At 47.9% G+C, this 16,496-nt stretch overlaps 1 protein-coding gene across 1 annotated transcript in view; it reads left to right on the top strand.

Moving 5' to 3' along the window:
* MYO18B (myosin XVIIIB) overlaps window positions 1–16,496 on the top strand; it is a 327,968-nt gene that overhangs the window by 221,275 nt on the left and 90,197 nt on the right. The window contains exons 35-39 of the mRNA XM_049865475.1: window positions 5,518–5,631; window positions 7,083–7,199; window positions 9,836–9,919; window positions 11,220–11,357; window positions 16,305–16,490. Coding sequence (XP_049721432.1) covers window positions 5,518–5,631; window positions 7,083–7,199; window positions 9,836–9,919; window positions 11,220–11,357; window positions 16,305–16,490 — 639 coding nt within the window. The remainder of the gene's footprint in view (window positions 1–5,517; window positions 5,632–7,082; window positions 7,200–9,835; window positions 9,920–11,219; window positions 11,358–16,304; window positions 16,491–16,496) is intronic.

Raw genomic sequence — 16,496 nt, 5'->3', positions numbered from 1 at the left:
AGTAAAAAGAAATCCTTAACACCAGGTGTGTTAGGGTAGATTTTTTTTTTCATAAGCCAATTGCCAGGCCTTTCTTCCAAGGTACCTCTGGTGGACTCCAGCCTTTCAGTCTCTCCCTAAATGGTCAGTGCCCAGGCTCTGTCCATCATGGCTGTGCCATCTTGGGCAGCTCATTTAATCTCTGCTACATAGGGCCGCTATGAGTCGGAATCGACTCGACGGCACTGGGTTTAGTTGGGTTTACATTTTCTTCGCCTCTAAAATGGAGTTTAAAATCCCCATTTCTCAGGGCTCTTCTTTGGATGAAATAGAATAACCACAACTGTGACCATGGTTTTGTGTTTACTCCGTGCCAGGCACCGTGCCAAGCACTTTGCATGTTTCTACTCACTTGTCCTGCATTGATCCTATGATGTTGATTCTGTGGCTATCCCCATTTTACAGATGAGGAAATTGAGGCACAGCAAGATTAAGTGAATTGCTATGAGAGGCAGATCCCCTGAGCCTGGCTCCAGTGCTCAACCTCTGAACCACTCATGTGATGGAATCTGGCAGTTAGTAAGAGCTAGTAAAATGTTGGTTTCCTTCCTCTTCCCTTTGGGACGAACCTGTCCATCTCCAGCAGGCTCCCGAAATGATGCATGCCAACACATTTATTCAGACTCTGAGTTCTGCCAGACCTTTCTCATTAATTTATTTACTGCTCATCTTATAGCCCCCAACATGGTCCAGGCTCTCAAGACACTACCTGAGCTTCTATAGCAGTACCAAAGCCTGGGGCTAACCAGTTTCTCTGCACCTGAGCTCCCCCTTTATTTTAACCCATCCTACCCATATGGTCAGACTTATCAGTAGATGAATTTCCATGAGGGTAGTCAAGTCCAGTGGTTAAGAGCCTGGGCTTTGGAGCTGGACAAACCTGGCTATTCCACTGACCAGCTGTGTGACCTTAGGCAAGACACTTCTCTTCTGTGAGCCTCAGTTTCCTCATTCATCCAATGATCCTAGTGGTAGTACTTTCCTCCTGAAGGTGTCGTGAGGATTTTATGAAGCTAGGCAGATAAAGTACAGTGCATTGAAAATGGTCCCCAGGAAGCAGTGGCAGGTGTGGTTGCTAATGTCCAAACCATCGGGGTCAAGATAATCCTATCATTATCCCGGTATGAGCTGAGAACAATGCCAACAGCGGTCCCCATTAACTGTGCACTCTCAGAGGGCGTCTCCGCCTTGGGATCAGTTGTCCCACTCCCTGCCTGCTCTAGGGAGAGAGAGGAAAGGAAGAAGCATGTCTGGATCATGCGGCATATACATCTAGAAGGTGGGGATAAAAATTGGGCCTCCTTTCTGGAGTGGCTGTGAGGACCTGTGGGATCAGCCTGATGAAACCCTGAGCCCAAAGGAAGAGCTCAGCAGCTAGAAAGTGCTGTCATCATACCCTGCTCTGCCCGGGTACTTCTAATGGCTCTGGCTGGCCTCCTGGTTGCAGGCCGAGCTTGTTGGCCTGGCAGTGGACCCTGTGGGACACCTCCACCCACACCATTGGTTATCTGACTTCATCTCCAACGATGACCCATCTGCTCCTGCCTGCCCAGACCTCTTGTTCTTTGCACCCCTACTGCGCAGATGCTTCCTTTCATCCCAGCTCTTTCCATCTTCCTCTGCTTCCACCGCTTCCACCATCTCATTCCTGGAGGGCCACAGCAGCATCCTCACTGCCCTTTCCATTTCCTGTCTCATCCCACTAAAGCCCATTCTCCTCACAGCAGACAGAGGGAGACCATACCACCATCTCCTTAGAAACTGTCAGTGGCTTCCGGACAGACTGAAAAGAAAATTGAAGCATTGCCTCCTGGTTCCCAAGCCTCACTTTTGGGACCCCATCTACCTCTTCAGCATCATCTCCCTCCTCTTCCTCTCTGTATGGGTGTCCAGCCACCTTGGCCATTTTTCTGGTCTTCATGTCAAGTTCAGTCCTGCCTCAGGGCCTTTGCACTTGCTCTTCCCTCTTCCCGGGCGCTCTTCCTCCCAAATCTGTAATGCTGGTTCCAAACCCATCCTTGAGGTCTGAGTTTGGATGTCTTCTCCTTAGTGAGACTTCTGGCTGCTCCATGAATGGGGGGCCTGCTTTGCCTGTCTGCCTGCAGGAAGCCCCCTTCCTACCTCCACACCTTGGCAGAGGTCCTGGAGGCACCTGCAGGAAGATAAGACCATGCCTGACATTCCACTTCCTCCACTGATTATGCTCTAGCAATGTCAGTTATGTCCTCTCGCTCGTAATCATTTTTCTCAGTGCGTCTCCATCCCTCTCAGTCGCCAAGAGAAATGGGCCTCCAAGTCCTCCTTCACCAAGCCTAACTGAAGAAATACATTCTTACCAGGGGCTTCTGAGGACTGTGGCTACTGGCAGTGGATTGGGGTTGGAACCAGAGCTTCCATTGTGAGAAAGCTTGCAGGAGTATGTAGGGCCACAGACTCTGGCAAGCCCTGCTCCTAGCCTCAGCTTTCTCATCTGTACAATGAGGATATTAACAGTGCACTCTTCATAGGTTTGGTGTGAGGATTAAGAGAGAAAATGCAAGTAAAGCCTTTAAGGTGGCACTTAACAGGGAATGTTCAGGTCAATGGCAGCCTCCATTCTTCCTTCCTCCCGTTATCATGATTATTATTCTGACATCTGGGTTGGACTCCTGAGCACTTGGGGGAAGACAGCCTCTGCCCAGCGGGGCTCTGATCACTGGGGACCAGTTGCCCTCAGGGTGGCATCCACTTTGGCCCACTTGTTCTTCCTTAATGGATCAATGGGGCCACCACACTTACTCAGTGGCCTCAGGGGATTAGAGATTGCATGTATGCACAGCACGCAGGTTTCACTGGGACTCTGTTGTTGGGTGCCGTGGGGAAGATTCCGACTTGTAGAGACTCCATGTGTTACAGAGTAGAACTGCTCCCGTAGGGTTTTCTTGGCTGTAATCTTTAGGGAAGCAGGTTGCCAGGCCTTCCTTCTGCAGTGCTGCTGGATGGGCTCTAACCACTAACCTTTCAGTTTGTGGTTAGCAGCTATCTTAGTCGTCTAGTGCCACTGTAACAGAAATACCACAAGTGGTTGGCTTTAGTAAAGAGAAATTTCTTCTCTCACAGTCTAGGAGGCTAGAAGTCTGAATTCAGGGTGCCAGTTCCAAGGGAAGGCTTTCTCTGTCTGTTGGCTCTGAGGGAAGGTCGTTGTCATCAGTCTTCCCCAGTCAAGGAGCTTCTGAGCACAGGGACCCCAAGTCCAAAGGATGTGCTATTTACCTGGCTCTTGTTTCTTGGTGGTGAGATCCCCATGTCTGTTTCTTGGTGGTATGAGATCCCCATGTCTGTTTCTTGGTGGTAAGATCCCCATGTCTGTTTCTTGGTGGTGAGATCCCCATGTCTGTTTCTTGGTGGTGAGATCCCCATGTCTGTTTCTTGGTGGTATGAGATCCCCATGTCTGTTTCTTGGTGGTAAGATCCCCATGTCTGTTTCTTAGTGGTGAGTTCCCCATGTCTGTTTCTTGGTGGTGAGATCCCCATGTCTGTTGCTTGGTGGTAAGATCCCCATGTCTGTTTCTTAGTGGTGAGATCCCCATGTCTGTTTCTTGGTGGTGAGATCCCCATGTCTGTTGCTTGGTGGTATGAGATCCCCATGTCTGTTTCTTGGTGGTATGAGATCCCCATATCTGTTTCTTGGTGGTGAGATCCCCATGTCTGTTCCTTGGTGGTGAGATCCCCATGTCTGTTTCTTGGTGGTAAGATCCCCATGTCTGTTTCTTGGTGGTGAGATTCCCATGTCTGTTTCTTGGTGGTGAGATCCCCATATCCGTTTCTTGGTGGTATGAGACCCCCATGTCTCTCTGCTCGCGTTTCCCTTTTGTATCTCGAAAGAGATGGATTTAAGACAGGACCTAATCTTGTAGATTCAGTCCTGTCTCATTAGCATGACTGCTACTGCTAATCCCACCTCATTAACATCATAGAGGGATGATTTACAACACATAAGAAAATCATACCAGATGACAAAATGGAGGACAATCACATAATACTGGGAATCATGGCCTAGCCAAGTTGACCTACATTTTGGGGGGACGGCAACTCAATCTGTAACAGCAGCGGAGCACTTAAGCTGTTACCTCCATCAGGGCTCCTTACTGGGACTCTAGCTTGCCTTTTTTCTTTTAGCAGCCCAGCCCTAATATCATTAACCCTTTTATGGGAAAGGGTGGCCTGGCATTTTAGACAGGGCAGCTTTAGTAGTATCTCTGCTCCTTACAGCTGTGTGACTTTGGACAAGACACCACCCCTCTCTGAGCCAGGAGTGTTTTCCTTAGGTGATTTTTAAGGGTGTTTTCTGCTCAGAAATACTGGGATTCAGAAATCAAGGCGAAGATGCCAGTCTCAGAATAGAGCAGGGTTTCTGCACAGAAGGAGTTGTCTCCAATGGGGAATGCCTGTCTTCTAGGACCAGGTAGGTAATTGCACCTATCTGGCTGGTTCCACTTTGTTAGGATAGAAGGACTACTGTGTGCAGGTGGGTGGAATGGTGAGAAAGGGAAGCTTTGTTCAAGTTGGTGACTTTTAGCTTTTGAGAATCTAGTGAAAGCTGTGACCCCAGGAATGCTCATATGCAAAACATCTTGCATATCATTTAAAAGGGGCTCACAGACTCTCTGAAACCTAGTTAGGACTTCTACTTGGTAAACTGACCTTCAAGGCACCTCTTCCAGGAAGCTTCTCCCAACCTCCATTTGCCCTGATGCCACTCAAACCCTGTACTCCTCAGAGAAGTTCTCATCACCTGTCCCTGCCTGTCTCCCCCACAGGAGGGCAGGACCTGGGCTGACTGTTTCTGCAGGCCCCATGCCTGGCACAGAGTGGGCGTCAGCAAATACTTGCCAAGCAGAGCTGGGAAATAGCTCCTGGCACTGGAGCAGAGGTAGCCTAGCCTTGTTTCAGGGGGCAGTGCCTGTTACATTTTGAGTGGGCTCAAAATCTGGCTGCCTCAAATGCAAAAACATTTTCTTTCCCAGTGTGGGTTGATGAATAATTGGGAATATGTGAGAGTTTCTGGGGCTGGGCTGGGGCTGGAGCTGAGCTAGGGTGGGACTGGGCTGGGCTGGGGCTAGGGCTGGGGCTGGGGCTGGGCCTGGGGCTGGGGCTGAGGCTGGGACTGGGACTGGGACTGGGACTGGGACTGGGACTGGGACTGGGACTGGGACTGGGACTGGGTCTGGGCTGGGCTGGGCTAGGGCTGGGGCTAAGCTAGGGTGGGACTGAGCTGGGGCTGGGGCTGGGCTGGGGCTGGAGGTGAGCTAGGGTGGGACTGGGCTGGGCTGGGGCTAGGGCTGGGGCTGGGTCTGGGGCTGGGGCTAGGGCTGGGGCTGGGACTGGGACTGGGTCTGGGCTGGGCTGGGCTGGGGCTGGGTTGGAGGGGAAGAACATTCAAGGTAGTAGCTTCAAGGGGCCTTTTCTTTTTTCTTTTCAATCTCCTGCCTGGTCCAGCTGGAACAGAGTGAAGCCAAGTGTGAGGATGCCTTGAAGACCCAGAAGGCGCTGACCGCAGACCTGGAGAACATGCACAGCGAGCTGGAGAACATGACCCGGAACAAGAGCCTGGTACCTGTCCCTCCCTGCAGGCATAGGCACCCAGGCCAGGCAGGCCTGTGGTAGCTAGTGTGGGCCTAATGTGTGTGCAGCTCTATAAGATGGACAAGGGGTGCTCAATATCATGGAAGTACGGGCATACATTGTAGGCCTTCTGGGTGCTCAGCACTAAATAATGGGAGTGAGGGCAACTACTGAGGACCTACTGTGTGCTCAACACTATGGGGTGCAGGCATTCTGCTGTGAACTGAGCACCATAATAGAGAATGGGCATATATGAGGGCCAACTGTGTGCTCACTACTGCAAGGAGAGTTAAGGACACCTGTTCTGCACCTACTGTGTGCTGAGTACTGTGGGCGTGCAGGCTACTGTTTTCTCAGCACACTAACGGGGAACACAACTCTTTACTGTACACCACAGCATGCCGACTACTGAAAGTGTTTCTCAGGCATCTGTTGTAGTACTACTGTATGCTTACCCTCCCCCCCAAGAGGGGATTTGGTCATTGTTGTTGGTCTACTGTATGACCATTCCTATAAGTAGAGACAAGGGCGTCTTTCATGGGCTCACATACGCTCGCTAACGTAAGGTGACCCACTGCTTACGATGGATCTATTGTGTGCTTACCATTGAATGGGACATGGTAATTTATGAGAGACTTCCTCTGAAAAGGGGAGGGAGAAACTAACACATATTATGGATCTATTATAATACTGGTGAAAATTGTGCGTGAGTTTCTAAGTACCCTGTCTGGGTATACAGGGTTGACTTAAATTTGGACTCCACATGTTCAAAATCCTAAAGTTTAGGTGTTGCTAGAAATTTGTAGGCAAAATTTGTCTGAAGATTCCAACTGGCCCTTTTGTCCCAGCTTTTGTTTACACTGAATGAAGAGGAACATGGCCCCACAAACATACATATGCATATACACACATGCAGGGAGACACACACTCACATACAAAACCACCAAACACACATAGAAAATTCATCCACCTACTCAATACATATTTATTGAGCACCTGCTATGTGCCAGGGATGGTACTTGGTGCTGGTAATATACCTGTGAACAAAAATCTAGGCGATTACTGGGGTTTGAGCTCACATGTATGTGCCGTGCACATTTACAAATATACATACACAGATTCCCAGGTGGGCTCACACAGACATACATCCATTCACGCACATACACGCTGCACTCACATAGTCACACGCATGCCCAGTACACACACATACACACACACACACAGAGCTGTCATACATGAACATGTAGATCCCCACTTATCACGCTCATTCCCACTCACATACCTGCAGCAAGCAATGGCACACCCACGGCCACCCTTACAGGCAGATGGTTACTCACCTGACACACCCACAGGCAAGCCCCCCTCTGCTCTTCATCAAGCCCCTGCGTCCCTCCTCACCTTTCTACCCCACCCACTCCCATTGTCCTGCCTCCCACCAGGTGGATGAGCAGCTGTACCGGCTGCAGTTTGAGAAGGCAGACCTCCTGAAGCGCATTGACGAGGACCAGGATGACCTGAATGACCTCATGCAGAAGCACAAGGACCTCATTGCCCAGGTAACAGCCTGATGAGGAAGAAGCCATGAGGGACTTGGGCTAGAAGGGTAGGGGATATTGAGAAGGTGATATGGTTGAAGTGCTTCCTGGTCTTACAGCCTAGGAGAGATAAATGCTACAGAGATCAATATGAAGCGTAAAAGTTTATGTGGCTCTAAGGGAAGAGAATATCATACTTCAGATGATGTGTGATCTCTGGAGGACATCGCCACCAAGAAAGATTTTAATTTATTCATCTATCTACTCATTCACCCATCCAGATACCCATCCATCCATCATCCATCTACTCATCCACTCAACCATCAATCTATCCTTCCATCCACTATGCATCCTTCTATCTGTCCATCCTTCTACCTATTTGTATATCCATCCATCCATCTACCCCTCACCCCCCTACCCATCCATCCAACCGCCACCCACCCACTCATCCATCCATCCACCCACCCAGCCATCCATCCGTCTGTCCGTCCATCCTTTCATCTACTTACATCCATCCATGCATCTATCCATCCATCCATCCTTCTACCTATCCATCTACCTCTCCACCAACCTGCTTATGTATTTAATATTTACTGAGCACCCACTGTGTTATACACTGTGAGAAATGCTGAAGACACAGTGTGAGCAAAAGTACATTCTATTCCTGCCCTCATATAGCTCATGGGTCAGTGGACTGGGCAGACCTTATCACTTCATCACATAGATCTCAGTAGAGGCATGCAAACTGAGCTGAGTCTGGAAAGAAATTGAACATGGTTCTGTGAATCCTGATGTAGGTTGGGGGTCAGGTAAGGCTTCCCTGAGGAGGTGGCACTTGGATGGAGATCAGAACAAGAAGCAGGAGTTAATTAGACTGGAGTAGGGTAATGGAGGCAGAGGGAGGGTAGTATCCCAGGCAGAGGGAACAGCACACGTAAAGGGCCTGTGGTAGTGGGTTTGAGAGGCTGAAAGGAGGTCAGTGAAGGGAGTATGGCATGAGGTGAGCTCAATGAGGTTGGCAGAGGAGGGCCAGGTCAGGGCCTTGGAGGCTGTAGTGAGTTTGGATTTTATTTCATGGGTGATGAGAACCATTGGTGAGCTTGCTAAGAGGTAAGAATGAGAGTAAAAGACTAACCAGAATGCTGCCCCTAGAGGGCAGGGTTCTGTTCTGCCTTGTTCACCACCATATGCCAGAGCCTAGAAGCGTGCCTGGCACTGAGTAGATGCTCAGTAAATGGCTGTTGAAAGCTGCAGTGGTCGAGGTGAGACAATGATGGCTTGCACCAGGGAGGTGGAGTAGAGATGGGGAGAAGTGGATGGGCTCAGGAGAAAGTTAGGGGGTTCAGTGCCAAAGCAGAGGCTTGGGAGGGGGTGTCAAGGGATGTGATGACGGTCACCAGCAGACTTCTGGTCTTCGTAACTGGGGACAACAGATCCCTCTAGGAGTAATGAGTGTCTTCCCCACCTTGTATCCCAGGAGATCCAGGGTAAAATGCCTATCAGGCTTCAAATGGGTCCTACAGAGAGTTGATCTGGGGGGACTTTTGCTACACAAGGAACAATAATAAAAATAATCAATTATATCATCAATGTTATAACAACAACCACAAAAATAGCCTGTGTCATCTGCATTTGTGAATCACACTTATTTTGATCCAAAATAGGAGCTTCTTTATTTGCTTAATTAAAAATAAATATATGAAAAAAAAAATTTGTAAACTTTCACTTAAAACACACAATAAAAAAATCAGTATATGTGTATGCCCACTGTAAGTAACTGAAATAATAAATACATGTGAAAAACAGAAAGTTGGCTCCTGTACCCTCTAGAATCTTTCTCTTCAGACATAATCAACTCAATCGTTTAATTATTTTTTTTTAATGCCTTTTCTCTCCACTGCCTCATTTAATTTCTGTGTAGAAGGGATAAGCAGAGACAATCAGCCCATTTGACAGATGGTGATACTGAGGTGAAGAGAGATTTTTGTGTCTTAGCGAGGCTAGTAGCTAGTTCTAGAATCACGGTTACATGACATTCAGAATAGTTCTCTCTCCACGGAATTTGGTCTTAGCGGCCTGCCCATTTCTGTCTGGGTTCTCCAGGGCATATAATAAAGAAGTGGACAATTGAGAAAAGCCATAGGTGTAATGGGAAATGACTCAGTGAAAATTGGGATGAAGGTTGTTGGTGGGGAGAGGTAATTTTTTGAGACCAGCTGGTTAAGAGCTATGGCTACTAACCAAAAGGTCGGCAGTTCGAATCCGCCAGGTGCTCCTTGGAAACCCTGTGGGCCGGTTCTACTCTGTGCTACGGGGTTGCTGTGAGTTGGAATCGACTCAACGGCAATGGGTTTGGTTTTTTTGGTTTATTGTCCTGTAGGAAGAAAGTTCTGGCAATCTACTTCCAAAAAAATCAGCCAGTGAAAACCCTGTGGATCACAACAGTCCAATCTGCTTACAGAGCTCACCAGTGGTTCCCATCACCAACACTGTGCATGGTGTCGCCATGAGTTGCAGGCTGACTTGATAGCAGCTAACAACATTGTGATGCAAGCTCTGTGAGATGTAGGCATTTGTGGGTCAGGGGAGACCAGAATTCTAGGAATGGTTTGCCAGCAAATCCATGGTCTCAGGGTGACATGCTTTTGTCTTATCAGTCTGCTGCTGACATTGGGCAAATCCAAGAAATGCAGCTACAGCTGGAGGAAGCCAATAAGGAGAAGCACAAGCTTCAAGAACAAGTATGTGCTCAGAGCTGCTGCTGCTGTTGCCACCATAGTGTGTGTGTGTGTGTGTGTGTGTGTGTGTGTGTGTGTGTGTGTTTGTGTGTGGAGCGGGTGGGGGTGGGGGGATTCCTTCTCGGCCCTCACATTCTGGCTCCTGGAAACTGTCATTCATTCATCAAACACTCGCTCAGCTCTTGTTGTGTGCCCGATGAGTCGAGAACAATCCCAGCACACACATACACTCACACCCACATCCACTCTTGCTCGTGCCTGTTCAGCATCCAAAGGCACCCTGTGCCACAAGACCCATCAGCCATTCAGTGCAGGATTTTCTCCTTCTGAGAAAACAGCTTCGAGAAAAAAGAGGACGGTCTGTGCAAGACAGGATCTTCACCCTTTGTGAAATCTTTCTTTGAAGTCATGGTACCTCCAAAACTTCCCTGGCTGTCCCATCATTGCCTAGTGGGTTGCTATTATCTGTGAAATCCTCAAAGCTCTTTGAGAACTACTGCATGTGTCTGGTTACTGATCGAGTGACTGGGTCTCACGGAAATGTCCTGAGTAACAGCAAGTACAACAAAAAATAATATCAGCAGTGGCCATTTGCTGGGTACTTATTATGTGCCAAGGAGCCCTGGTGGTCCAGTGGTTAAGGACTTGGCTGCTAACCGAAAGGTCAGTGTTTGGAATCCACCCAGCAGCTCCACGAGAGAAAGGCCCGGCAACCTGCTCCCATTAAGATCACAGCCTAGAAAATCCTATGGGGCAGTTCTACACTGTTACACAGTGTTGCTATGGGTCCAAACTGACTCAACAGTGCCTAACAACAACGATATTATGTGCCAGTCACTAATCTCATTCAATCCTCAAAGTAAAAATGAAGAAACTGAGGTTCAGGGAGGGGAACTGACTTGCCCAGCTTCACCAAGCTGGAAAGTGCTGGAGCCAGGTTTTGAACCCACCCTTGGCTCTGTCCCTTGATGCTGAGTTTGCTTCATGCACTGGCATTGCTCCTTTAGCACATACGGAAAGGAGGTAAGAGAAGCACCAAGTAAAAGTCCTGTTTTGGATGCTGAAGACACAGGAAGCATCACTTCCCAGTAACTGAGACCCAGGGGCAGGAGCTGGTGTGAGGGTCCATCTAGTGTCCTCAGACTGGAACCCATCAGTGCTTGCTTGTGCAGACATTCAACATGCGGTACCTGAGCAATGAAAGAGGCATTGTGCGTGGGGCTAAGGCTGGTTCCTACATGTGTCTGTGTCCTGGGATTCAAGGCCAACAGGTGGCCAACAGGCCTCTCGGGTTTGCCCCCAGCTTCAGGTGGCTCAGATGCACATCGAGTACCTAGAGCAGTCCACAGTGGATAGAGCCATCGTCAGCAGGCAGGAGGCGATCATCTGTGACCTGGAGAACAAGACGGAGTTCCAGAAAGTCCAGATTAAGAGATTTGAGGTACGTACTGACATGTAAAAAGGAGCCCTGGTGGTGGCTGCTAACCTAAAGGTTGGCCATTGGAACTCACCCAGTGGGAGAAAGACTTGGTGATCCACTTCTGTAAGGATTAGAGCCTAGAAAACCCTATGGGGCGGTTCTACTGTGTCACGTGGGGTGGCTCTACATTGTGATCGAGACTGGACAACACCTAGCAACAACAATGACATGTAAACACTGCTGGTGTTTAGGGCAGTGAGGACTTTTGTGTGAGCTCCGTCCTTCCTCCCACCATCGATCCATCTACTCATATGGCTTTATCTGGATATACATTACTCATCCATGTTCCATCTGTCTTAGTCATCTAGAGCTGCTATAACAGAAATACCACAAGTGGATGGCTTTAACAAAGAGAAATGTATTCTCTCACAGTCTAGCAGGCTGTAAGTCCAAATTCGGGGGCATCAGCTCCAGGGGAAGGCTTTCTTCTCTCTGTCAACTCTGGAGGAAGGTCTTTGTCATCAGCCTTCCCCTGATCTGGGAACATCTCAGCACAGGAACCTCAGGTCCAAAGGATGTGCTCTGCTCCCGTCATTGCTTTCTTGGTGGTATGAGGTCCCCATGTCTCTCGTGCTCGCTTCTCTTTTTTCTATATCAGAAGATATTGGCTTAAGACATTATCTAATGTTGTAGACCTCATCAATATAACTGTCACTAATCCATCTTATTATATCACAGTGATAAGATTTACAACACATAGGGAAATCTCATCTGATGATAAAATGGTAGACAATCATACAAGGGAATCACGACCCAGCCAAGTTGCAGATATCTTGGGGAGACACAGTTGGATCCATGACACCATCCAAGTTTCCACTCTCCTCTTCTGCCTTCCTCCATCTCTCCTTTCCTCTGTCCTTCTACCACACCAACACGCAAACCACCTATTCATCCACCTATTCATTTCCACCCACCCTCACTGGTCCATTCATCCATCCACCCCTCTTTTCCATGTATTCTTCCATTTCCCTTCATTCTTTCTTCTCTTGCTCTATTCCTTTTTTCCTCAGCCCTCAACCCCTCTGTCTGCCTGTCAGTTGATACACTGATCCATTCCGTCCATCTTCTTCCACCCACTCATCCACCTATGTCTTAGTTATCTTGTCCTGCTATAACAGAAATACCACCAGTGGATGGCTTTAACAAAGAGAAGTTTATTTCCTCACAGTAAAGTAGGTTGTAAGTCCAAATTCAGGGTGTCAGCTCCAGGGGAGGGCTTTCTTTCTCTGTTGGCCTTCTCATCTTCCCCCAGACTAGGAGTTTCTCTGTGCACGGACGCTCCTGGCACTGCTTTCTTGGTGGTATAAGGGCCCTCCTCTCTGCTCATTTCCCTTTCCTTTTTATCTCTTGAGAGATAACAGGTGGTGCAGGCCACACCCCAGGGAAATGCCCTTTACATTGGATCAGGGATGTGACCTGGGTGTCTTATAATCCCACCCTAATTGTCTTTAACATAAAACTACAATCACAAAATGGAAGAGAGCCACACAACACTGGGAATCATGGCCCAGCCAAATTAATACACACATTTTAGGGGGAACATAATTCAATCCATGACAACCTATAAACTCTAAACTCATTTTGAACACAAATTTATTTAGCACTTAGTTTTTTATGTGCTAGGCCCTGTTCTATTTATTTATTTATTAAATAATATTTTATTGTGTTTTTGGTGAAAGTTTACACAGTAGATTAGGCTCCCATTTGACAATTTCTATATAAATCGTTGGACGACATTAGTTACATTTTTCACAATGTGTCAGCATTCTCTTTAATTGTGATCTGGTTGTTCTCTTTCCAGTGCTCAAGTTTTCCTGCCCCCCTACCTCTTCATCTTTGCTTTAGTGAAAATGTTGACCTGTTGGTCTCATATAGGCCCTGTTTTAGATGCCTGGCAGACAGATATATAAAAAAAAACCCTGCTTTCCAGAAGCATAGAGCTTTGTAGACATGGCTAAGGCATATAAATAAATGCTGGTAACATGAAGAGAAGCCTGTAGGGTTTGGAGAACAGAGATCTTTCAGCTGGGGAATCAAGGAGGCTTCCAGGAGGAGGAGGCATGGCCCTTAAAGAACAGCTGAGACTTGGCCAATGATGACATTCACATTGCCCTTGGGCTGGGAGCACAAGAAGGCCTCTTCAGCTCTGTAGGCCAGTGACATGGGGCATTTGCAGAGGACAGCTCAATCACCAAGGTTCTTTCCTATCAGCCACACCACTTGATGTCACCACAACCCCATGGGGCAAGTCGTCTAGGCCCCATCTGATAAATGCAAAGATGACACCAGAAAGGTCATAAGACTTGCTCAAGATAAAGCCATGCTGTCAGAATTTAACTCCCTGGGTGGAGCAATGGTTAAGGGCGTGGCTACTAAGTGAAAGGTTGGCAGTTCAAACCTACCCAGAGGTGCATGAAAAGAAAGGCCTGGCAATCCACTTCCAAGAGATCACAGCTATTGAAAACTCTACAGAGCACAGTTCTACTCTGATACACATGGAGTCGCCATGAGTAGGAATTGACTCGACAGCAACTGGTTTATTTGTTTGGTTTTGGTCAGGATTAACAAGTTTGGTTATGCAGAAGGCTTAGTTCAGTGGTTATTACATAGGACATACTGCTAAATTCAAATAATGGTGGCATGTTGGGAATTATTTATAGCAGCCTTCATTCATCTCAGTGCTTGGGAAGTGGAGGGGTGCAATGGGAGAACACTAGGCTGAGGGGACAAAACCTCTTCCCCACAGGGTTTTGGTTTTCTGTTTATAAAAGTACACAGCGTCAGGGAGAGGAATGAATGGACAACTGCCCTTCACGCCATCCTGGTCCCTGGTTCCAATTTCTCTGCAGCCAGCTGGTAGACCACAGCATGACAGCATGTCTAGACAATAGGAGGCTGTATCCCTCACTGTGAAACATTTTCTTCCAGTCCCCCCGATGGGCATTTGGTCTCCAATAAGGCTGCTAAGGATGAAGAACAGAAGGAGATTCTTCTTTGCCTTGACCCCAGTGGTTCTTGGATGTGCTCAAGGGATCCCCCAAAGGCATGACTGTCACTACAGATCACCCTGAAACTTTTCATCCCCTACATTTTAAATGAGGAAATAGAGAAGGTTGGGCTACATCATATATTGGTTTTCTACTTGATTCTAGCATAGCCAAGTGATAAGAGAGAAGAAAAAAATCAGAGAAACACTTTACAATGAATCAAATTCACTTTTTCCCTTTGCCACCATTATTTGAATTTAGCAGAATCTCAGGTCCAGATTATGGAGTGACGGGGTGCCTCAGGGACACAGTTTGAGAACCATTCTTCCTCCTTACCCCCTTCTGGCTTCTCTTCAAAAAGATTGTTAAACTCCATTTGAAAGGCAAAAAAAAAAAAAAAAACCCCGTCGCCATTGAGTCAATTCCAACTTATAGCAACCCTGTAGGACAGAGTAGAACTGCCCCATAGAGTTTCCAAGGAGAACCTGGCAGATTTGAATTGCTGACCTTTAGGTTAGTAGCTGTAGCACTTACCACTATGCCACCAGGGTTTCCGTTTGAAAGGCAAAGGGGAACTGAATCTTAAGCTTTTCTTTTAGGCCGTTACTCAGTCTCCAAACCGGAGTCTGTTTTTCTCCCTGCCTGTGGTTGCTGGAGAGGGGCTCCGAGTCCTTAGCAAGGGCCTGAAATATTCATTTGGGCTTCGTCCTGTGTCAGCACTTGACTATTTGCCCGTCAGGGTGGATTGGTTCCGGGCTGGTTGGCCAACCAATGAATTGTGCAGAACAGCCCTTGGATTTGTTTTCTGTTGCACTCAGGATGTACAAAGCACATTTCTCTATTGTTTCATTGTGTCCTTGTAGAATTTTTTCCCTGGAAAAGGAAAAAGGCCATAAAATATCAGAGCTGAGGCTCCTGAGAGATTATCTGATCAAATCTCCTTGTTTTCCAAACCGGGACTCCAAGCTCTATGTTCGGGAAGGGGTTTTGCCCTCAGTCTAGTGTCTCCACTGTACCATTCCACCTTCTAAACCTTGAGATGAATGAAGGCTGCTGTAAGTATTAATGATTCCCAACATGTATGGAGTATGTCCTACGTGCCAGGCACTAGGCAACGCCTTCTGCATAACTGAATTCATTAAATCGTGACAGCATCCCTGTGAGATAGGTACTCCCATCACCCTTGTCTCTTGCAGAGGTTAAATAGCCTTTCGAAGGCCACACGGCCAGGAAGTGATAGGGATGGGATTTGAACCCAGACCATCTTTGGGGTCAGGGTTCTCATCAGTAGGCTACAGTACCTCTCAGAAAAAAAAAAATGGCAGAGTAGATTCAGCCTCATGACAACCTCATGTGCTTCCGAATAGAACTGCGCTTCAAAGGGTTTTCAATGGCTGTAATCTTACAGAAAGGTCTCTGGGTGGCACAATGGTTTGTGGTGAACTACTAACCTTAAGTTTGGTGGTTTGAACCAACCCAGGGGTGCCATGGAAAAAAGGCCTGGCAATCTGCTTCTGCAAAGATTACAGCTATGAAAATCTCTATGCAGCAGTTTGCCTCTGTAACACATGGGGCCGCCATTGGTCAGAACCGTCTTGAAGTTAAAGGGTTTGGTTTTTTGGTTAATCTTATGGAAGTAGATCACCAGGTCTTTCTTCCCAGGTGCCACTGAGTGGATTGGAACTGCCAACTTTTCCGTTAGCAGCCCGGCGCAAACTGTTTGTGCCACCCAGAGACCTGCAACTCTGAAGAGCGGTTATGATTTTCCATGTTTAAAGTAAATTCTTCATTTTTATATCAGAAATTCGGATTATTATCATGATTCGTTTATAAAAAGTAATGGATTTCTCTCCTGGAACCCCTGTTTCAGGCCCCAGGCCTCCAACTCCAAGGCGGGTGTGTGCTTTCTGCTCCTTCCCAGGTCCTGGTGATCCGGCTCCGAGACAGCCTGATCAAGACGGGCGAGGAGCTCTCGCGGGCGGCGGCCTCCGAGTCCCAGCAGCGAGAGAGCAGCCAGTACTACCAGCGGCGCGTGGAGGAGCTGAAGGCCGACATGGAGGAGCTAGTGCAGCGGGAGGCAGAGGCCAGCCGGCGCTGCATGGAGCTGGTGAGT

The sequence above is a fragment of the Elephas maximus genome, chromosome 22 (genome assembly GCF_024166365.1).
Source record: "Elephas maximus indicus isolate mEleMax1 chromosome 22, mEleMax1 primary haplotype, whole genome shotgun sequence".
NCBI lineage: Eukaryota > Metazoa > Chordata > Mammalia > Proboscidea > Elephantidae > Elephas > Elephas maximus.
The sequence above is the reverse complement of the archived record's forward strand: the minus strand, read 5'-3'. Positions and strand labels throughout refer to the sequence as shown.